The sequence below is a fragment of the Scyliorhinus canicula genome, chromosome 7, assembly GCF_902713615.1.
Source record: "Scyliorhinus canicula chromosome 7, sScyCan1.1, whole genome shotgun sequence".
Classification (NCBI taxonomy): Eukaryota; Metazoa; Chordata; class Chondrichthyes; order Carcharhiniformes; family Scyliorhinidae; genus Scyliorhinus; species Scyliorhinus canicula.
Window position 1 is genome coordinate 86,654,931 of NC_052152.1, and position 24,029 is coordinate 86,678,959.

At 48.4% G+C, this 24,029-nt stretch overlaps 1 protein-coding gene across 5 annotated transcripts in view; it reads right to left on the reverse strand.

The window, feature by feature from the left end:
• Positions 1 to 15,397: 15,397 nt before the first annotated feature.
• The window catches only part of map3k7cl (map3k7 C-terminal like), a 167,663-nt gene continuing 159,031 nt past the window's right edge, over positions 15,398 to 24,029 (reverse strand). For all 5 annotated transcript variants that reach the window (XM_038802366.1, XM_038802368.1, XM_038802365.1 and 2 more), the window contains one exon: positions 15,398 to 16,651. In XM_038802366.1, the coding sequence (XP_038658294.1) occupies positions 16,471 to 16,651 (181 nt within the window). In that variant the 3' untranslated portion in view covers positions 15,398 to 16,470. The remainder of the gene's footprint in view (positions 16,652 to 24,029) is intronic.

A 24,029-nucleotide genomic window follows, 5' to 3' on the forward strand; every position in this document is an offset into this window, starting at 1 on the left:
TCAACTGTTTCATCAACGAACTTCCTTCAATAATAGGCACAAAAATGGGGGGTATTCACCGATGACTGCACAATGCTCAGCACCATTCGCAATTCCTCAGATGACGCAGCAAGACCTGGACAATAGCAGGCTTGGGCTCACAAGTGGAAAGTAACCTTTGCCTCACACAAGTGCCAGGCAATGACCATCTTGAAGATTTCTGAATCCCCTATTACCAACACCTTTGGACGGCATGCAGGAGAGGCGGGCCACCCTGTTCCCCGGTGTAGGAAGGAGGCAGCCACCCGCTGCCGTAATCTGGGCCTGGCCACGGGTGGCAGAGGACATGAGTGCCATGGGCCCCACTGCAAGGATCAGACAGCAGTGCCAGAAAAATCTGCACAGTCTCCTCAGGGCAGCCATGGTGTGTAGGCACCACTGTGCCCCTGGCATCACCCCCGTCCCAAACACCGTAACCCGCCCCACCCATGGGCAATGTGCTCTCCCCCACCCTGCACCTCATACCGGCCACCATGGCTGGGTGCCCTGGCCATGACTGCCACCAGCTGCCCATCCCCTGTGCCACCTGTGTCTGAGAGTCGCACTCTGTACATTGTTTGTCCCTCCCTTCCCCCCCCCAAGCAGAAGGCGGGCCACAACCGCCATGAGAGAGAGAAGACCAGAGGAGCACTGCCGGACCTGCGGCCCTTTACTGCAGCAGAGGGGCGGACACTGGATCTGGTCGGTGGAAAAAGGATAGTCACTGAGGTGCAGGTTGGCCTTGGGTGACCAAGTGAGATGCAGCTGTGTTGCGGTTTCCCATAGCATGCATTGCATTACCCCTCCACCACCCCATCCAACTCACACACCACCCCTTCACCACCACCCGCCATCTCCTCACCACCCCCTCAGTACCAACCCAACCCGCAATCCAATCATTCATGGTGCCTTGGTGTGTCTTGCATGATTACCTGGCGATGAGGAGGGCCCTTCTGGTGCCCCCTCCCCTGACCCCAACCACAAGCAGATTCCAGCGATGAGGAGTCCCCCAAACACCAGCCCTACACATCCTGGAGCACCAGTCTGGGGATGACACTGACTTCCCATCACAGCTGTCTCTAACACCCTCCACCATCCCAGGGACATCAACCACGGACGGACATGTTAGTGAAGAAGCTCCTGGGGCACTATTTGGTCCACACCACACATGTGGAGGTAGGAACCCACAAGGGGGCGGACCCACCCCAGGGACTAGCTGCTGTCCAGACAGGGATCAGGCTTCCAAAAGGGTGATTCCATCAATAATTGAAATGCAGATGACTTACTGTGGTGGCCATGGAGTGAGTTGTCGCACATTTGGCAGCTTCCGATCAAGGCGTTTTTTTTGTTCCTTTTCCCCGGTTGCCGGGCAGATGTTTTGGAGGAAAAGGGTGCAGGGGTGGTGGAGGAAAGTTGTACTCCATTAGTGAGATCAGTGGATGGATTCATGGACCAGAAGTGAGTTTAAAAGAAAGGAGCTGCAAGAGCACAAAACTCTTCCTGTGACACAGGGAAAGCTGGCGGAGAGCAAGGGGTCATCCCTACTAGCCCAATGGTCGATGGAGCAGTTGGTGGTCTTTCTGAATGAAAAGTTCAGTCAGCAGAGGAGGGAGGCTCAGGAGGACCTGGCGAAGGTGGTAGACCCGCTGAAAGTGGGGATCGACTGGGTAGAGCTGAGGCTGGAGTCCCAGAGCATAACGATCCAGAAGGTGGAGGAGGTAGTGGGGGAGCACAAGGAGCAGTTTACCTCGTTGGTGGCCGAAATTGAGATGTTGCGGGAGACCCAGAAGCGGCTCAAGGAGAAGGTGGAGGATTTGGAGAACCGCTCCCGGAGGCAGAATTTGAGAATAGTGGGGATGCCAGAGGGCTTCTGCATCAACAACCCTGCCTCCAGGGCTTCCGAGTACCTCATATCCACCCGCAGGATCACCTCCACTAACCTAGCCATCTCTGCCCACTCCGTCCCATCCCTGTACGCCCAGATCAATATAACCCCCCCCCCTCCGACAACTGCCTTAAGCGCCTCCCATAACGTGGTATCTGAAATCTTACCCCTGTCATTCAGCTCCAAATACCCTCGAATAGCGGCTCTCATCCGCCCACACACCCGCTCATCCGCTAGCAACCCCACATCCAATCTCCATTGCAGGTGCTGGGAACCCCCCCCCCCCTGTTCCAACCGCGTACTCGACCGGTCCCAATCTCGGCTCATTAAGCGTATTAAAGTCCCCCTCCATAATCAGCCAGTGTGAGTCCAGATCCGGGATTTTCCCCAACACCCCAAGGTGTTCCCCAAGGTGGAGGAAGACCTCTTAGAGGGCCTGAGAGCACCTATCGGACTGGTGGAGGTGATGGAACGGATGGGGGCAATGGAAGGCCCCAGGCCCAGATGGGCTCCTGGTAGAATTTTATAAAAAGTTTTTGAAGGATCAGGGAACCACTGCTGGTAAGTGCATACAATGAGGCAAGGGAGAAGGGGGAGCTGCCCCCTACATTATTGTGGGCTTTGATATCCTTAATTTGAAGAAGGATAAAGACCTGGAGCATTGCTTTTTGCCTTGGTGATAAAGCCACTGGCAATGGTGCTTAGAGCATCAAGGAGTTGGGAAGAGATAGTGTACACCATGGCCTCATTTTGACCCATGTCGAGATGAGAGCAAGTCTCCAGGATTGGCGGCACCAGGTGGCAGGGGAACCCCAGGAGTTTGCTCCAATTGCACCCCCATCCCATGGAGTAGCCCGGGGGCCATCTGGCTCCACAAGGAAGGAGGAGGTGATGGGCTCCATGCCAGTGTCCCCCGACAGGAGATGTTGGAACAACACAGCACCTTCGACCCCCCACCCCCCTGTCCCTGGTGCATCTGGTGGGCAGCAGGCAGAATAGGGTGGCATCGTGCCACTGGGGACAGTTGGGCCTATCCAGGCCAGGTCGCTCCAGAGGACAGCTGTCAAAGGCAACCCAGGTCACAGGGCGGGAATCGCAGCAGGCTGCCTCCACCTCTATTGTACCGCCTGGGGAATCCACCGAGACGTAGCGTTCGGGCCCATAAGGCCAGAAAGGTAGACATCAGTTAAGGTGACACTGGTGCAGCACATAGGATAGCAGTAGAGGCTAGGGCATACACCGTTACAGACATTTTCCCATGTTCTTTGTAAAATAAACACCTGTCCTCAAAACGAAAGAGAAAATGCTTGAAAATCTCAATGGGTCTGGCAGCATCTATAGGGAGAGAAAAGAGCTAATGTTTCGAGTCCGATGACTCTTTGTCAAAGCTAGCTTAGTATTTGTGTTTTGTTGAAAAAAGATCTGATTTTGCAAGTAATAGGAGAGCATTACTTGTGATGCAATGATCATCGGTCAAACTGAAACTTTTATTTATAACATCAATGAATATAAGTATTTTATTTTTTTTAAATCATTGTACATATTGATTACGGATGAAATATGGTACCTGGTGTAAAAAGTGAACTTGCCTATGGAGCAAATATGCCAAAATTGCAGCAGATCGTCCAACTCACCGTTTTCCATCAGAGTCACAGAATTGTTAAAGCACTGAAAGGGGACCATTCGGCACATCCTGTCTGCACTAGCTCTCCAAATGAGCAATTCACTTTCTGCCATCCTTCGTCTTCTCCCCATAAACCTGCACATTCTTCCTTTTCAGATAACAGTCTAATTCCCTTTTAATTGTTTGAATTGAACCTGCCTCCACCACAACCTCAGATATTACATTCCAGACCTTAACCACTTGATGCGTGAAAAGCTTTTTTCTCATATCGCTTTCGCTTTTTTGCCAATGATTTTAAAGATGTTCTCTCATGTTCTCAAACCTTTCACAAGTGGGAACAATTTCTTCCTATCTACTCTGTCCAGACACCTTATAATTTTCACCTCTCTTAAATTTCCTCTGAGTCTTCTTTTCACTAAGGAAAACAGTCACAACTTCTGGAATCTATCTTCATAACTAAAGTTCTTCATCCTTGGGCCATCGTTATGAATCCTTTTTGCACTCTCACCAGTGCCTTTGCCATCCTTCCTCAAGTGTGGTGCCCAGAACTTGACACAATACTCCAACTGAGGCTGAACTATACTAGTTCAACGGAACTTCCTTGCTCTTGTAATCTGTGCCCCATTAATAACGTTTCTGGTGTTGTATTCTATATTGTCCACTTTCTCAACCTGTTCTGTCACATTCAATGTTTTATGCACATATACACTCAAGTCCCACTGCATCATTTTGAATTGTAACCTTTATTTTACATTACTCTCTATATTCTTCCTACCAAAATGAATCACTTCAAATTTCTCCGCATTGAACTTCATCTGACACATGTCCACCCATTCCAACATTGTGCCTATGTACTTTTGAAGTTTTTTTTTAAATTTAGAGTACCCAATTATTGTTTTTCCCAATTAAGGGGCAATTTAGCTTGGCTAATCCGCCTACCCTGCACATCTTTGGGTTGTGGGGGCGAAACCCACGCAGACACGGGGAGAATGTGCAAACTCCACACGGACAGTGACCCAGGGCCAGGATTCGAACCCAGGTCCTCAGCGCCGTAGTTACAGAGCTAACCACTGCGCCACATGCCGTCCTCCTTTTGAAGTTTTATACTATCCTGCTCATGCTCACAATGCTTACAAGTTTTGATCTTTCAGAAATTTTGAAATGGGGCCCAAGTTCTATGTATATCAGGAAAAAGCAAGGTCCTAACACTGACCCCTGGGGAACTCCACAACAAACCTTCCTCCAGCCTGAAATCACATCAAGTAACTGCTCTTTATTTCCTGTCACTCAGCCAATTTTGTATCCATGTTGCTGCTATTACTTTTATTCCATGTGCTTTAATTTTGCACACTAATCTGTTGTGCAGCATTGTATCAAATATCTTTTGGCATTCCATGAACTCCACATCAACAGTATTGCCCTCATCAACTCTCTCATCAGCCCTCTCGATGGACATGGTGTCACAGTGGTTAGCACTGCTGCCTCACAGCACCAGGGACCCGTGTTCGATTCCAGCCTTGGGTCATTCTCTGTGTGGAGTTTGCACGTTCTCCTTATGTCTGCATGGGTTTCCTCCAGGTGCTCCGGCATCTTCCAGTCTAAAGATGTGCAGGTAGATGGATTGGCCATGCTAAATTGCCCTAGTGTCCAAAGATGTGCAGGTTAGGTGGATTAGCCATGGGAGAGTACTGTTTCAGAGAATCGGTGCAGACTCAATGGGCGGAATGGCCTTCTTCTGCACTCTAGGGATTCTATGAATTCAGCCGCGTTTCAGCTTGTGAGTATTCATTTTGTTTCAAATTATTGTTTGGAATAATATTCCTACCACCTAAGTTAAACTGACTGGCCTGGCGTTAGGCATATCTGTTTTGAACATGGATGCAAAATTTACAATTCTACATCGATCTGGGGTCAACCCTGATTCTAAGGAAGGCTGGAAAGTTATGGCCAGTGCCTGTGCAATTTCCTCTCCCACTTCCCTTGATATCCTTGGAGGCATCTCATCCAGTCCTGTTGCCTTGTCGACTTTACGTACGGGAAGCCTATCCAATAACACTTCCTTATCAAATTTAATGTCTGAATTACCTCCTCTTTCACCATGGCCTGGGTATTATCTTCTTCCTTGGTAAAGATAGTGCAAAATATTAATTTAACACTTTAGCCATACCTCCTACTCCCATGTGTAAGTCCTGTTTGTGGTCCGTGATCAGCCCTACTCCTCTTTTTATTACCCTTTTTTATTCATATGCCAATCAAAGCCTTTGAAATTTTCTTTTATGTTAGCTGCCAGTCTCTATTCATGCTCCCTCTTTGCTTCTCTTATTTGCTTTATCATCTCCCCTTTGAACAATCCATATTCGGCCTGGTTCTCAATTTCATTATCTATCTGGCATCTGCCATAAGCATATTTATTCTTCTTTATCTAAATTTCTATGGCTTCTGTTATCTAGGAAACTCTAAATTTGCTTACCCTACCTTTCCTTTCAAGAGAATATATCTTGACTCTCCCTGAACTATTTTTCCAGCTACCATTTCTCTTCCCAGCTTTTGACACCAATTTATTTGGCCGCGATCCATTCTTACAACATTGATGTTGGCTTTCCCCAGTTAGTTATTCTCACTTTGGATTGTTCTTTTTCCTTTTCCAAAGTCAGCCTAAATCTTTTGATATAATGATCAGTGCCCCCTAAATGCTTTCCTACTGACAGTTGAGAAATGTGGCCTTCCTCATTCCCAAGAACCCAATCTAGCAGTGCCTGCTTTCTCGTTGAATTGGAAACTTAGTGCTGTAGAAATCTCCCTGAACACACTTGTGTCCTTCTCTGTCCTTTACGCTACCAGCATCCCATCTATATTTAGGTAATTAAAGTTCCCCATTATAATTATTTTATAATGTTTGTACCTCTCTGCAATCTCCTTGTAGATTTGTTCCTCTACATCCTTCGCATTGAGTGGTGGCTTATAGATTACACCAAACACTATAATTGTACCTTTTATGCTCCAAGTAGATTCTGTCCCAAACATTCTATTTCTCCAGCACGGTAAAGTTCTGCTGAATTAATAAGGTTATCCCTGCCCCCTTTTACTTCCTTTCCTATCTTTCCTGATCACCTTGTATCCAGGAATATTAAATACTCGGTCTTGCTCTTCTTTGAGCCAGGTTTCTGTACAGCTTTATCAACAAGACAATCTATAACTAACCAATCTTACTTACCACACTCTGTGCATTCACATACATGCACAGTAACCCTGATTTAGATTTCATACCTTTCTCTCTTACTCTGGCCCCATCTATTAACTTACTATTCCCTATTCTAATGCTGTCCATCTCGCCTGGTGATCGGTATACTTTGATATTCTTCTCTGATATTATATCCTGGTTCCCACACTCTGCCAAGTATGTTTAAACTCTCCCCAGTGGCACTAATAACAAACTGCTAAATGAACTTAGTCCTGGATCTCACAGATGCACTGCAGTGATGCCAGCTACTGCTCAAGTCCAAAATTCAGAGCTTAAGCTGCTACAACTTATGACACTTCTTGCAGAAGTGATTATCTCAAGCATACTGGAGTTCCCACATAACACAGTACAGACCAGAGGTTGGAGCTGCCCTGCCATTTCTCCATTTATTGGTTGACCTTGCTACTGATAACCTTACCAATACTAATAAACATTACCTATACTGCCTTACTGCCATTAATAACCCTTAATACTATTACCAAAACTTACTAATACTGACAAATCCTAGTAATACTTAGCACAATTAACTTTGCCTAAAAATTGAAGCTAAGACTCACCAGTTACTCACTGGTTACTTTATTATTTTTAATCTGACAGTTGTTCAGACTCAGTCCTGAAGTAGCAATATCCACTAGCCCAGTGATTGTCAAACTCGGGGGCATGACTCGGTGGGTCGCGGGCTGGTGTCGGGAGGGTCACGAAGCCGTCCTTTGCGGCGCTCCCGATCGCGCAAATCCACGCACAACAGCCGCAGCAGCCGACTTTTAATAACGTCGGCTGCAAGCGGCCTTCAAAATGGCTGTGAACATGTAAAAAAAATGCGGCCGCATTGTGCATGGGTCTGCCCAAAGGGGTGGAGGGCCTGAAGCCGACTGAGTACTTTGCCAAGATGTTGGCGGAGTTGTTGGGGGAAGATCCCTCCCGGTACGAAATGGATCGAGCTCATCGGTTCTTGAGACCTAAACCGAAGGCGAATGAGCCGCCAAGGGTGGTAATCATTTGTTTTCACATGTACCATGTGAAGGAGAAGGTCCTGAGTTGGGCGAAGCAGAAGTGGGAGGTGCAGTGGGCTGGAGCTGGAATACGCACATACCAGGACTTAACCGTGGAATTGGCGAGGAGGCGGGCGACCTTCGGTCAAGTGAAAGTGGCATTGTATAAGTGGCATGCGATTTAGCGTGGTGTATCCAGCGAAGTTGAGGGTGACCTACAACCCAAAGGGCTTTTATTTCAAGGGCGTAAAGACGGCGGAGGCGCTTGTGAAGGCAGAAGGACTTTCGCAGTAATGAGAAATGGGATTAAGATTTGGTCTTGAACCAAGGGTAGTGGGGCGGAAGATTGTATGTAGTTCTATTTAATGTTGTGATATGTGTTAAAAGGGGTGAAGTTGCCTGTTTGGGTAAGATAGGAGTTGGGATATTTTGCGATGGCGGTTTTCTGGGGTTTGTTTGCATTGGGTTTGTTTGTTTGAAGGGAATTTCTTTGTTTTCTGGAACTGGGTAGGGGAGGGGGGCCTGGGCAGGGGCCTCCACACTAGCAAATTCAAGCTGGCTAGTGAACGGGAGTGTGGTGGAACCTGGACGAACAGGTTTCGATCGGTCTGGGAGGTGTGAAAATTGAGGGAAGGGGATTGATACTGGGAGAGATGTTTTTGAGAGGAAGTGCATGGGAGGATTCTGGGAGGGGGTGGGGTTCGATGGCAACAAAGGGGTGGGGCGGGCCACACCCAGTAGGCAGGTCCTGGAGTTATGATGATGCTGGGTAGGAGGGGCATGGAGGGTGAGAGTCCCCCGGTCAGAATAATACTGTGGAACGTGATATGTTTGGGGGGGCCAGTGAAGAGATTGAGGATGTTTGTACACCTGAAATGCTGAAAGGCTGATGTTATGCTACAAGGGTCCCACCTGCAGGTGAAAGACCAGGTGAGGTTCAGGAAGGGCTGGGTGAGCCAAGTGTTTTATTCAAGGTTCGACAGTAAGACGTAGGAGGTAGCAGTGTTGGTGGGTAAGAGGGTGAGGTTCCAGATGGAGAAGGTGGTGTCAGACCAGGGGGGCAGATATGTGGTAACAGGGACATTAGAGGGGAGGTTAGTGGTAATGCACTACATCACTTTCCTTTGGAGGAATAAATTAATACCCCAGTCCAACGCCGGCACCTCCACATCAGGATATCACTACAAAGAGGTTGTTAAATGTAATCATGACGCTGGCCGATGGAAAGGAGACGGAGTTGGTGGTGGCGCTAGATGTGGAAAAAAGATATGATTGGGTAGAGTGGGGGTACTTAATGGTGGTCCTGGAAAGAGTTGCGATTGGGCCGTGATTACGGAATGGGTACAACTATTATTTAGGGAACTGATGGCGAATGTCCGCACCAATAACATGAGCTCGGGATTCTTTGCTCTGCGCCGGTGTACCAGGCAGGTGTGTACTATGTACCCTTTGCTATTTACATTAGCAATAGAGCATTTGGCCATCACTTTAAGGAGCTTGGGACCGTAGAAGGGGATAGTACAAGGAGGATGGAACATAGGGTATTTTTGTATGCGAACGATTTGTTACTATATGTCTCAGAGCCGTGTACATCAGTGGGGAATATAATGGGACTTCTCCAAAGGTTTGGGTCTTTTTCAGGTATAAATTGAACTTGGAGAAGAGTGAACATTTTGTGGTGTCTCGGCCAGGAGTTGGAATGGGAGAGGTGGGCACTTCAGATACTTGGGGATGCAGGTGGCGCGGGATTGGGGGGGGGGGGGGGGGGGGGGGGAGAGGTCTGTAGGTACAATTTTACTAGTTTGATGGGGAGGGTGAAAGCGGACTTGGCAAGGTGGGACAACCTCCCTCTGTCACTGGTGGGTCGAGTGCAGGCAATTAAAATGAATGTGATGAAACAATTTCTGTTTTTATTTCAGTGCCTGCCATCTTTTTGCCAAAGTCATTCTTTGGGGAAGTGGACAAGTCAGTCACTTTGTTTATTTTGGGGGAGGAAGGTAGCCAGGGTCAGGAAGGTGGTCCTGCAGAGAGGGTAACAAGCAGGGTGCTGGGCCACCCAAATTTACTGTACTATTAGAACATAGAACATACAGTGCAGGAGGCCATTCGGCCCATCGAGTCTGCACCCACACACTTAAGCCCTCACTTCCACCCTATCCCCGTAACCCAATAACCCCTCCTAACTTTTTTTTTGGTCACTAAAGGTAATTTATCATGGCCAATCCATCTAACTTGCATGTCTTTGGACTATGGGAGGAAACCGGAGCACCCGGAAGAAACCCACGTAGACACGGGGAGAACGTGCGGACTCCGCACAGACAGTGACCCAGCAGGGAATCGAACCTGGGACCCTGGTGCTGTGCAGCCACAGTGCTAATCACTTGTGCTACTGTGCTGCCCCATTACTGGGCAGTGAAAAATGGAAATGAGGAGTTGGGTCATGGGGGAGGGGGCAGTCCCGGTGGGTTAGGATGTAGGACGATCTGTGTCGGAGGTCGGGTTGAGGGAGCTGGGAATGGCGCTGCTCCCGATGGCCCTGGGCAAGTACTCTGGGAGTCCGGTGGTGGTGGCACTTTAAGCTGGGAGTTGGGTCAGGGGAGATGCCAATTAGGGGGAATCACAGGTTTGAGCTGGGGTGGCTGGGTGGGAGGTTTCGGAGATGGGAGGAGAGGGAATCAGGGTATTAAAAGATTTGTACCGGGGGGGCTTTGCGAGGTTGGGAGAGTTAGGGGAGAAGTATGGACTGGGGCAAGGAGAAGAGTTTATGTACCTGCAGCTTTGAGACTTTGAATATACAGGCAAGCTGCAAGACCCGAGCTGAAAATTCATATCCTGCTCTCTATCACTCGGCAGAGCAAAGCGTAGATGAATAAAGTCTGGCTGGACTACGGTTGCTGCGTACAAGGACGTATGTAGGGCCACCTGCCTGCAATATTTAATGGCCTGGTTCTTTGCAAATTCTGTCACTTGGTAAAATTGTACAGCCCCCTCATTCTACTGTTCATGGTCAATGTGAAGGAGATTGAATCGCCTGCTTGAGCAAACAAGGCAGTCCGTCACTTGCTTTGAATCACTACATTCAACTGTTTGACTTATGTTGCAGAGGTTTCTAGTGGTAACCTGTAATCAATGTGCAGTGTAAAAGCTAAGGACCACTGTTACCTTGACAGCCATAGCCAGTGCTGTGTCTTCAGGTCAGTTTGGTATATTCATCACCATAAGGTACTAACTGCACCCCTTGTAAATTAAAATCTCTCTGGTACTATTCCTCTGACAATTAGGAATATAGAACATAGAACATAGAACAGTACAGCACAGAACAGGCCCTTCGGCCCTCAATGTTGTGCCGAGCCATGATCACCCTACTCAAACCCACGTATCCACCCTATACCCGTAACCCAACAACCCCCCCCTTAACCTTACTTTTTATTAGGCCACTACGGGCAATTTAGCATGGCCAATCCACCTAACCCGCGCATCTTTGGACTGTGGGAGGAAACCGGAGCACCCGGAGGAAACCCACGCACACAGGGGGAGGACGTGCAGACTCCACACAGACAGTGACCCAGCCGGGAATCGAACCTGGGACCCTGGAGCTGTGAAGCATTTATGCTAACCACCATGCTACCCTGCTGCCCCAATATGTGCGCCTCGACCTGCAAGCTCTGTTGTGGGGGTACTAGTTGGTTAGTGCAACATCTCTTTGTTGATTCTCACCCTGAAACAGCAGTAATTACCACAAAAATGCCTGATAACCTCAGTGGCAACAGGGAAAAAAATACAAGTAAATTGATGGGAAAAAAGCTTCCAATATTCCTGCCAATCCTGTCACAGGGTTGATTAAAGTTACTTCCATGATGCAAACTTTTCGTAGTTTGAGCAACACTATGGTGTCATTTTAACCTTATTTGCAATATGTCTACAAACTGACAAGTACTTCTGGCGCAGTTTAAGGATAGTTGGGCGGCACAGTTGTTAGCACTGCTGCCTTACAGCACAGGGACCTGGGTTCAATTCCAGCCTCGGGTCACTGTCTGTGTCCAATTTGTGCGTTCTCCCCATGTCTGGGTGAGTTTCCTCTAGGTTCTCCGGTTTCCTCCCACAGTCCCAAGATGTGCAGGTTAGCTGGATTGGCCATTCTAAATTGCCCCTTAGGGCGCAATCGTCCGGCCTCCTTACACTCACGCTCAAGCGTAACGAGGCCAGTGAATAGCGGGAGAGGCCAAAAACGGGAACCAGGCCAGACGCCAGTTTGTGATGCAACCAGCCCGCTCGCGTAGGCGAATTTGGACTCTCACCTTGGCGTGGCGAGAAACCAATTATCAACACTTAAGCCCCATTTCCATATCATTAATGAGAGCCACCTGTCATCCAACGGCCTCCCGTCATTCAGCGACCGCCCCAGCATGCGCTCACCCTGGCACCGATTAGTACTCCTTTTTAAAAACGTGAACCTGTCAGAGGGCTTCTGTGGGGAGCTGAGGAAGGGAGTAGCAATGTTTGCTCACAGGTAAAGAGACTGGGGTGCTGGCCTTGCCACCCCAGTGTTGGGTGGGGGTCTGCAGGGGTGGGCCGCCATGGGAGGGTTGGGGGAGGCACTGATGGGGGTGGGGGGGGCAACTGGGGGGGCAATCGCTCGTGGCACCACCATGCCAACCCTTGGATCCCAACCCCATGCCGGGAGTAACCCCTGTCCCTGCCCATCTGCCTCACCGATCATCCATAACCCAACCAACTGCTGAGGCCTCTGGCTGCACGGCTGAAGGCTATCCCTAATAGGAAATTGGCAATCATAGTTAAGTGAGCACGTGACACATGCCAAGTGGATTCCCATGGGTAGGCAGGCCATGTAGCATGTGGGAGTCATTGCCTAGCATTCCAATCAGACCTTGATGCCTGGACACCGTGTGGGAGTCAAAGCCATACACAGAGCAGCCAACACCCGAACACCCAGGGGATGGGAAACAGCTCCCAGAACACGACAACGGCGGGAGGGTGGGTGCCACGGGGTTGCCTGGAGAGAGAGGCAAAGGATCCGGGGGTCAGCCCACTTTGCGGAAGAAAGTGACAGAATGAATGTGCATAAAGTTGTTTAATGTGCCCAAGAGTGCCACCACCCCAACCACCCCGACCCCCAATGCCACCTCCTACCTAACCCCTCCCCCCTAACCCAGTGCCCTCAGTGATGCTCAATGTGCCTGGCCCTCATAGATCTACCGCCACGTCTTGGTGTTTCCCCAGAATGCACATCTGAGGTGGGGGCAGCCAGCCGTGTACCTCATCCCGTTGCCTTGGATGCCCCTGGCCGGAGTCCTCTGGTGGCTCTGGGGCCGGAGGCCACCGGCTCACTTGTCGACGGCACATGCACTGCCGTGCCGCCCTGACCCGTGTGCTGACCCCGAGATGCGCTCTCATCAGAGGGGTGAGACCTGGGAATGCTGATGGCCACAGTCGCTGCCCCATGAGACTCAGCGCCCGCCCCACCTGGTCGGTGCCCATAGGGCCCTGGGGTTCACCTTGGGACGGAGGGGCAGCTGGTTTGGGCCCCGGCTGCCCTGCATCATCTGTCTCTGCCACCCCTGGCGGTTCCTCATGGTCCCCACCATCGTGTCAATGGCCTCGGCGATGCTCCTGTGGCTGGGACACATTCCCCCAGTGACCGTCCATGTTCTGCTGTGCCTCCGCCATGCCCACCTGGGACTGGGACCGGCTCCTCAGTGCCTTTGCCATTCCCATCTGAGAGCGGGACATGTCCCACAGAAACCCATCAAGGTCAGCCTGGTACTGGATGACATACCCCATGGGGCAGAGATACTGCCGAGACCCTCAGCCATGGCCATCACCGACAGCGCAACGCCTTGGACACCATCAGTCATGGTGCCTACATCGTGCAGCAGGCTATCCACTGCAGTCGCCACCCTAGCAGTGTTGGCCTTGGTGCCACTCATTGCCAGCAACATTTCCTGTGCCCATAGCCTCTGGGACTTCGCCAATCGACTATGGATCAGCCAGAGTGACACTTACATCTCCCTCTGAATGTCCTGGCAACTCCCAATCGTCTCCATCAGCTCCGGGTAACCTTGCTCCAGTGGCGCAGCATCAGGCTGCGATCCAGCTGGGTCCTGGGATTCAGCAGACCACCGACTGCTGTTTTGCCGGGGGTGCTCCTGCCTCCACCTGATCTACATCATCAGCAGTGTGGTGCTCACCAGATTGTGCCCCAGAAGCCTGACCACTAACATATCCCACCGAGGTGTCTGTATCTGCACTGGTGGAGGGTGGGGATGACAGCCACACCGCGACTATAACAGTTGCATCCTCGGAGCTCTCCCCCGAGGTGTTCTCCGGAATCCGGAGAGGGGCCCACTCGGTTACCTGCGGGAGAATGGACATGTGGTCAGTGGGAGGGTTGGGCCAGTCGATAAGACAATCACTACTCACGTTTGACAGGTCCTCCGGTGGGGCCTGGTGGTTCCTCACCTCTGAAGCGTCCGCCAGCCTCCGCGTGGGTGACTGCCCTGTCCTTGACCACAACAGTCACATACAGGGCCCGTTCCTCGAAGGAGGTGAGGATTCTAAAGTCCGGCATCCCACTGGGGGTCGGGGTCCTCTCCCGACAATTATGGGAGAGCTTTTCCTGAGGGGACACAGAGAGGGTATCATTAGCCACACGCGTGGTTCACAGTTGTTCGGGGGGGGGGGGGGGGGGGGGGGTGGAGTGAAGAGAGGGTTGGGGTACGGGGAGGGTTGGCGGAATAGGTGGAGGGAGTGCTGAAGGGGGAGGGGGGATGGTAGGAGAGTTGGGGTTCACATGGGGGAATGCTCCCTTGGGGGGTTGGGGGTGGGATGTTGGTGTCTACTAACTGCTTACCAGTGTAGGTCATTAACCTTCTTCCGACACTGGAGGCCAGTCCTCCTGGTCACACTGCCCGAGCTGACTGCTGCCACCACCTCATCCCAGGTTGCACTCACTGCCTTGTGGCTCACCCTCAGGGAAACAGACATCCCTCCTGGCCTCCACCGTGTCCAGAAGCTTCCCCAGGTCAGCATCCCCGAATCTTGGGCTGGTCTCCTCGGCACCATTGTTGCGAGCTGGCTGGGGTTGGCTGAGCAAGTGCAGCCTAAGTGCTGCTTGGTGTTGTTAGCCGGGGCTGGCGAGCACAGTCCCGGTGAATCAACTGGTGAGCCGGCATTCGGGGAGGGAAGCCCGTGAGGCCTCAATAAGTGGACCAATTAATGTTGAATAGTGTCGCCGGCCTTGTCAGGCCGAGTACCGGGAAACGTGGCAATTCACGCTCGCTACAGCAATTTCTCCGGAGAATGGCGCCCTTAGTGTCCAAAAGGTTAGGTTGGGTTACTGGGTTACAGGGATAGGATGGGTACTGGGCCTAGGTAGGGCACTCTTTCAGAGGGTCGGTGCAGACACGATGGGCTGAATGGCCTCCTTCTGCACTGCAGTGATTCTATGGCAGGAAATTGGACACGGTACTAAAGGCACAAAGATTCAATGTCACTGATCTTGTTCTTAATTCCAGTTGGATCGGCCCAATTTACAAACGCTTATTGGATGAAACCAATTGGAAAATCTAGGCTTCTGATATATATATATATATAAAAATATAAATTATCCATAAAAGTCATGTCACCCAAGTTTTATTGAAATTATACTTAACTGTACAACTATTTCAAATGATACACTGGAGACCAATTTTGAATCTCATATTAAATTATTTGAATACTTAACTTCCTATGCAGGTTTCACAATACATCTTTTCCATCTCATAACAATTGAAAAAGAGAAGTTCCATACATTGAAAGAATATTTTGTTAGCAGTGGAAAATAATGAAACTGTTCCAGTTTTCATTATTTCTATAGATAAAATGCTAATTGTGATTACACTTTATGAAACATGGTAGAGAATTGCTACAAGTATCCTCAAAGAATTAAAACATAAAAACTGTTCAACTATGTATGTATAAAAATTATACAAGATTATAACTTCAATAAATTGTCCATTTGCACTTGTGTATCCTTAGTTGACTGAAAGAGTAAATACTGAAACTTATAGTATATAAAAGTCCTGTATGCTTAACCCATTTTAATTGCAGTTTTCAATTTGCAAAGGACTAAAGACATTAAGGGATATATCTCAGAAAACCTTCATGGGTTGAAAAATTGTTTTTGAAATCTCGAGCAAACACCTTTCACGTTTTTGTTCAATGCATGCACTGTAGATTTTAAAATAAGCTGCATGTTTTAAATTTTTTAATTAAGTTTGAATTTTAAAGAACTAAGTATACAGAATATTCTGTTATGATACATAGGATACTTTATCAGCATTTATTTAACCATTATACAAATGTTTTGTTTAAAAAATATTTTTCATGTTTTCAATTTGTTCAAATCAAGAACATTAATACATTTAATATTTGCATGTTTACAACGTCTGGGGTTCTTAACCCCTTTCATGTTGTATTCTTTGATGCCAGCAAATTGAAATGTTGCTACATACTGTATACAAATAAAAAGAAAAGCTCATCTGGAAAAGCTACAGCTGCAAATAAACTTCCAGTATATCACTGAACTATCAAAATGGCTTCTGTTCTCCTTATTGCAAACTCTTCCAGTTGATTCTGCGAATCTGCAAAGAAGATTCTGTAGTTATTCCAGCATTTTGCTTGTGAGAAATAAAGCACCGCCTGCCTAGAGTCAGGAAGATCCCTGTTGCTGCTGCAGTAGCACCTGAAGTTTCTCTAGATGTTCTCGACACTGTAAATGGTAGGAAGTGAGAGAGTGGTTCTCTTCGGAGAGCTGCTGGTATTCCTGTGTGAGGTGGGTGGCGTTCGGTTGATCCTTTTCATCTTGATCAAGTTCTGCAATCAGCTGTTTTCTGACAAATAACAGAAACATGAATACCGAAAAAAAATATTTTTAACACATCGCATAATTGGTCACTATTATGTGCTTATATTCTCATGTGCTTCATAACAAAATACAATCACAATGTCTTGTACTGTTCAGAGACACCGTTAAGCAACTGCTGACTCTGAGGGTGGAATTTTAAGGCCTGGTCGTGGCAGGAACAAGGTGGTAAAATGCGGTGAGCCATTCAAATGCCCACTGACTTCAGCGGGATCGTCTGATCCCGCTAGTGGCTGGGTTGTAACATTCCACCTTACATATAAAAGTGGGCTGATCATTGGGCATTGCTGAGATTGACAACTTCTTGCTGCAATTCAACAGAAAAAGAATACCAAGGCACCCAATGGATACCTTTTACCAAACTTCTAATACAACACAAGATTATATTATATGCAGGATTGCAACTGAACAAACTGTTCAAATATTAAATAAAAACAGAAAATACGGAACTACTCAGTGTTATGAATTTTCACTACTGGTATCATGTTATATTCCTTGTATTGTTCTCCAAGATAGCCAAAGTTGTAGTGTTTACAAAGAACATAAAGCTATACGTTTAAATCAAAGCTAGTTTATTTTACACTACTTGAAATGGTTCCCACATTCTACTGAGTAACAGCGAACAAATAATAGTATTGAATCTATGTTACAGTAATTAATTATCTCTCTCTAATACAACTGTAATGAACTCCAATTGGCTTTATTGGTTGGCCAATTGGAGTATGAGCTCCCTCAATGATAGCTCATTGAGGGGGCCCATATAAGCACCTGTGTAGGCTTTGTGAGCCAGTCTTAAGTTGACTGGACTGCTAGCAGCACTGTTTGTAGCTGCTCCTGTAATATCATTATTGTAAATAAATATTGGTGTGGTGATGGAACTCCTGCCTCCCGTGGATTACTACAACAACCTACACTCTAACTCAACCTCACGCTATCCTCCTTCATCATCTTCTCCAACAGCTTCTCCCAGAATGCTTAGAGACACAGCATTTTATAAGACTACTCAGTGATGCCATCTGGTGTTGATATACATGAACATCATCTTGTTAACCCTTTACTCACCTTAGATCATACATAATCACTATACTCAGCAGGGCAAGTAGCATCTTGGGAGAGAGATAAGACTACAAAGACATCAGCACAAAGCATTCTGATGAAAGGTGATTAACTTTGAACTTTGTTTCTAATCTCCACACATGCTGATCACCCAGCTGAATATTTCCAGCATTTTTTGTTCCTATTTCAGACATCCAACATTCACAGTATTCTACTTTTATGCAAATCTTACCCCACTGGATGAAGGAAAGAGTTGTATTTTTTGCAAATTCCAGTTTTGTAACCCAAAGCAACAATTTAAACACTCTTTAAGAAACAAGACTGCACAGGGAGCTCTAATGGTGCAATGCTGCCCATTCGCTAGGTTAAAGTTTGGATCCAAGTCTCAATTATTCGGAAGAAGAGCCTTAAATTCCGATCTATGAATTCCAATCAACAAGTTATGCGCAGAATGGTTCAGAAAGAATGCCAAGTTCCACAACGCCACGCTCATAGAATTTACAGTGCAGATGAAGGCCATTCAGTCCATCGAGTCTGCACCAGCCTTTGAAAAGACCACCCTACTTAAGCCCATGCCTCTTATCCTATCCCCTATCCCCGTAACCCAACCTAACCTTTTGGACACTATGGGGAAATTTTGCATGGCCAATCCACCTAGCCTGCCAATCCACCCGACAGGCTGCTGGTTTACTACGGAAAACGATCATAAGTGAAACGTATGACATAAAAAATCATTTTTACAGGACGTAGGCATCGCTGGATGGGCCAACATGTATTGCCTGTCCCATTTCAGAGGGCATTTGAGAGTCACCCACATTGCTGTGGGTCTGGAGTCACCTGTAGGCCGGACCAGGTAAGGATGGCAGATTTCCTTCCCTAAAGGACATTAGTGAACCAGACGGATTTTTACAACAATGGTTTCATGGTCATCATTAGATTTTTAATTCCAGATTTTTTTTGGAATTAATTTGCCATGGTGGGATTCGAACCCTTGTCCAAAGATCTTGCCCTGGGTCTCCCATTACTGGTCCAGTGACAATAAGACTCCCCCATAAAAATAAAGAATTGCATTTATATAGCATGTTATCATGCCCTGAGGACATCCCAAAGTATTTTGTAATTAATGGTTTGTTTATAAAATGGTATCACTTTTGATATAGAGGCGAACTAGTTATTCTTTTACACAGCTAGGTCCTAAATGTGGATAAATTAATGAATCATCAAGTGATCCCTGTTTAGTGGTGTTAATTAATGGAGGAATGTTGATATTCACATCAGAAAAATGTCATGATATTCTTCAAATTGTGAGTAGAACCTTTTGCATCCACCTGAGCAATGGGGCCTTGGGTTAACATCCCATTTACAAGATAACACTTCCAACAATCCAGTACTCTCTTAGTGTTGTAGGGAAGTTCCAGCTGAGATAAATAAGAGGAGTTTGAATCCATGACTTTCTCAAATATGTGCATTGATCCACCATAAGTCATAGCACACTCTAGGCGCGATTCTCCAAAAATATTTCTAAGTTCATTGTGGCAGGTTTTTCAGGAAGTTTCTCACCGGTCCGCACCGCTATTAATGACACTTAGTCACGTTTTTGGGCCCTGGGGAGTTTCGCACCAGTTTATCCCACACTTGGGGCGCAATCTTCCCAAAAGGGAACAAAGTTCCCGAGCAAGCATGTTTAGCCGTGTGTTTCCCGGCCTTACAGGGCCGAGAAACACATGGCTATTCAACGTGACTCACTTTGAATAATGGGCCTAAATGGGGAACGCATGGCCGAGGCCGCACGTAGCCCCATTTTTTACAATGGGGAGCTCAACTTGCCGGGACTCCTCATGGTAGCGTGAGATCGGGACTCCATTTTTAAATGGTGTCCCAAACAGCGAGGTACCCCCAAAAAATCCCCGACCTCCCAGGCTGAATGCAACATAGGAGGGTTCGGCCCTCAATGCACCCCCTACCAACACCCATGGCAGGCAACTCCAGCCCGATCATGTGAGCCCAAAAATGACAGCTTGGCACCGCCAACCTGGCACCCTGGCAGTGACCCTGCCAGCTAGCAGAGCCACCCGGGCACCATGCCCGTGTCAGGCTGGCACCAAGGTGGCACTGGCAGGTTGGCACAGTCAGGGTACCCTGGTGGCACCAGCAATGCTAGGGCACCACCCTGCCCAAAGGGCATGCAACTGGGGACCTGCGATTCTCTTAGAGGCCCCCATGAGTGCTGTTCAATTTGGTCCCCGTTTTTGGGGACCAGTCCCAAACGGCACTCGCCCGAGGTCTCCGAGGCGGAGGGATTGAATCCCAAAGCCTCAGGAACCTTGGGAATTTGCGCATTAGAGTGAAGTTTACTGCCTCGCTCTAACATGCAGATTTGCCAAAAACTGATCGCTCCCATTGTGGCGAGATTCCCCTTGCAGCATCTCACGAGATTGTGTTGAATCTCGCGAGGTGTTGTGAGCGGGTAGATCCCAAGAGTGGGGTCTCCCTGCTTTCACCGGCCACACTGCGCCACGACGAGATGGTTTTCTGGCACAGCGTCTCAAAAAGATTGCACCCTTAGAATTTTTCTCAGCATTGGGGAGCTGAACTCAGAGTTTGGGCCGCCATTTTGAAAGGGTGCTCCGATCTCTCAGTGAGCTTGTGGGTCCCCCACACCTCCACCCATGGGCAATCTCACCACCCACACCCATGGGCATTACTCCATACACCCCCCCCCCAAAGTGTGGACACCCCGCTACGGGATCCCTGGGGGTCCCCTCACTTCTGCCCCCCCAAACCCCCTCACAGCACCCCACCCCCCCCGTTTCAGGACCGCCACTTGTCACTTCCCCCAAACTCCAAGGGGCCCCTACTAACCTTCCCTGCACATCCCCACTATTCAAACCCCCCCTTCCACCTTTTGTGTGAACCAGTGCTAAATGGTGCCCAGCTGCAACCTCCGTGGGGAGGCCAGAGAATCGAGGGAGGCTGGTAGATGCTAGGTAAGTTCATTGAAGTTGGTTTAAAACCGGCTTTTGCACGTGCTGATTGGTCCCGCCCCTTGTAGGCGGGATTCTGACTCCAACGTCTCACAGGACTTGGGTGGATCCCGCAAGGTGTGATGACTACCAGGGAGCTCGCGAGAGGACTTACCCGGCATTCACTGGTCACACCGCGCTCAAGGGAGAGTGCAACGCGCCCAGTGGATCGGCGCTTCCTGTCCATTTGGTCACTTTGTTTGCTTCAAGAATTAAAGCCACATAAACAATCCTCACTCCTATTATGGAATATGCACGGTGTAGGCAACATTCTACTACTAGTATAAACTGGTTCACGCTGCAGCAATTGAAATGTTTTGAGATTCTAAAGACACATAGAAAAAGAAAAGAAACCACACGTTGATTGATGTGGAAAACCAAGCATCTGAATGTAAATGCTCAGATTAAAAAGTACAAAGTTCAATGTTCAGTTGGTGCAATTATCTAATTGTTGCAAAGGGCTGGAATAGTCACTATCTGAGAAGAAAGCCCTTTTGTTGCTTATTTCCTGATTGATGTCCTTGAAAATACCACTGCTACACATTGTGGTAAATATTTGCCCTACGATAAGCCTGTAACTACTGAGTCATGCTGCTTCATTCATTTTTCTGATCTGTCTATAAAGATAATGCATTAGGCGGTGCAATGCGAGGTGTCCATTTATTATCTGAAGTGCTCAGTTCTGTTTATACAAAGATTGAATATTTGCATAAATAGTAAAGGATTATTGCAGTTTATATTGCAGGGCACAAGGTAGTTCAGAAGCAGAGATAATAAATACACTTGCAATTTCTGATATTCTCGAACTTTGATAATTTGCCCATGAACAAGATCGATATTGATAAGAAATCTCGCCACTTCTTCGTAATCAAATTTAAACATTGGGCGCGATTCTCCGGAACGATCTCTAAGTGCTGTAGTGAGCGGGAATAGCCGCGTGCTTCCCAGCACTCGGCCCAGCGAGGCCGGCCATGCTATTCAACACTTTCCACTCTGAATGCCGGCTTGGCAGCTGATTCGCCGGGACCGCGCTCACCAGCCCCCGGCTCACTAGGTTGAGCAGCAGTTTTTGTTTTAAATTTAGAGTACCCAATTATTTGTTTTCCAATTAACGGGCAATTTAGCGTGGCCAATCCACCTAACCTGCACATCTTTGGGTTGTGGAGGCGAAATCCACGCAGATACGGGAGAATGTGCAAATTCCACATGGATAGTGACCCAGGGCCGGAATTCGAACCGGGTCCTCAGGGCCGTGAGGCAGCAGTGCTAACCACTGTGCCACCCCAGGTTGAGCAGCACGTAAGCAGCAATTGCTCAGCCAACCCCAGCCAGATCGTAATAATGTCACCCAGGAGTCGGGCCCCAAGATTCCTTAGGAGGCTCCTGGATCTCCAGCAGGGATGTCCTGTTCCCCTGAGGGTCCCGGAGGGTGAGCCACAAATCACAAGGCAGCCAGTGCTGCCTGGAACGAGTTGGCGGTAGCCGGGAGCTCGGGCAGTGTGACCAGGAGGACTGGCCTCCAGTGTCGGTAGAAGGTCATCGACCTACACTGGGAAGCATGAGTAGACACCAACGTCCCATCCCTCCACCCAACAAGGAAACATCCATCCAGGCAACCCCATCCCCCCCTCCATCCTCTTCCCCCTTCGGCACTTCCTCCACCCACCCCTTCAACCCTCCCTCCACCCCCTTCAATCCTCCCTTCACCCACCTCCCCCACAAGAGTCAGATCAGTTGTTGGAACTGTGTGGCTTTGGGTCTGGAACATAAAACTATCTTCATTTTCACACGACTACTACTCATGCAGAAAGGAGCCAGAAGGAGGCTGGAGCAGGAAAATGGATGAATTCCTACTGATGAAGCAATAAAGGTGGCGGGAATATCCGGCCTCCAAGCCATGTGTTTCCCGGCAGTGGGGGGCGGCATGCCACTTGTTGGTGGCGGGATTCTCTGCTCCCGCCGCTGACAATGAGAATGTCCATTGAAGTCGCCCTACGTCATTGGGGAACCTCTTACCGGGGGTGTGCTGCCGGCAGGAGTAGAGAATCCCGCCACCGGCAAAGAGCTGAAGAATTCCGGCCATAATCTTTCGATGTGATTGTTGATGAGGGCAATGTATTGATGTGGTGTACATGGACTTCCAAAAGGCTCGATACAGAGCTGCACAATAGACTTGTGAGCAGAATTATAGCTCATGGAATAAAAGGGGGAGTAGCAACTAGGATGCAACATTGGCTGAGTAACAAGAAACAGAGAGTAGTGGTTAATCAATGTTTTTTAGGCTGAGGGAAGGTTTGTAGTGGAGTTACCCAGCGGTTGCTGTTGGGACCCTTGCTTTTCCTGACATATTTTTTATAGAATTTACAGTGCAGAAGGAGACCATTTGGCCCATCGAGTCTGCACCGGCTCTTGGAACGAGCACCCTACCCAAGCCCACACCCACACCCTATCCCCATAACCCAGTAACCCCACCCAACACTAAGGGCAATTTTGGTCACTAAGGGCAATTTATCATGGCCAATCCACCTAACCTGCACATCTTTGGACTGTGGGAGGAAACTGGAGCACCCAGAGGAAACCCACGCACACACGGGGAGGATGTGCAGACTCCGCACAGACAGTGACACAAGCCATGAATCGAGCCTGGGACCCTGTAGCTTTGAAGCAATTGTGCTAAACACTATGCCACCATGCTGCCCAAATATATATATTAATGACCTAGATCTTAGTGTAGAGGGCACAATCTCAAAATTTGAGGATGATACAAAGCATGAAAGCATCGTGAACACGAGGAGGATAGTGTTGAACCTTAATATTCCACAGGCACGATGTTGGAATGGGTAGACTTGTGACAGATGAAGTTCAATCTGGAAGGATTAGTTTTGGCAATACGCCATGCCGGCGGGGGGATCACCTGATGACCCTGGAAGCAACAGCGTTAAGCTGTTTATGAATATTAAAATGAATTCAAAGTCATGGTCATCAGGTTCACTCCTTAAACCGATTATTGTGCCAGTGGGGGACAAAGAAGATTTCAAAGTAAGGTCTTGCTATCACAAATCCTGTTGTGGTTCTCTCATGGGAGTTGGTAGCTGCAATGGGATTTGCACTCACGGCAAACAGGGCCAGAAGGTCTCACCTAATGTGTATGTGTGAGAGAGATGAGGGTGAGAATGTGTCTGTGTCTTGAGTCAGAGGTGTGAATGTGTGTGTGAGAGATAGTTGAGAGTGAGAATGTGTGTGTGTCTGAGAGAGAAGTGAGAATGT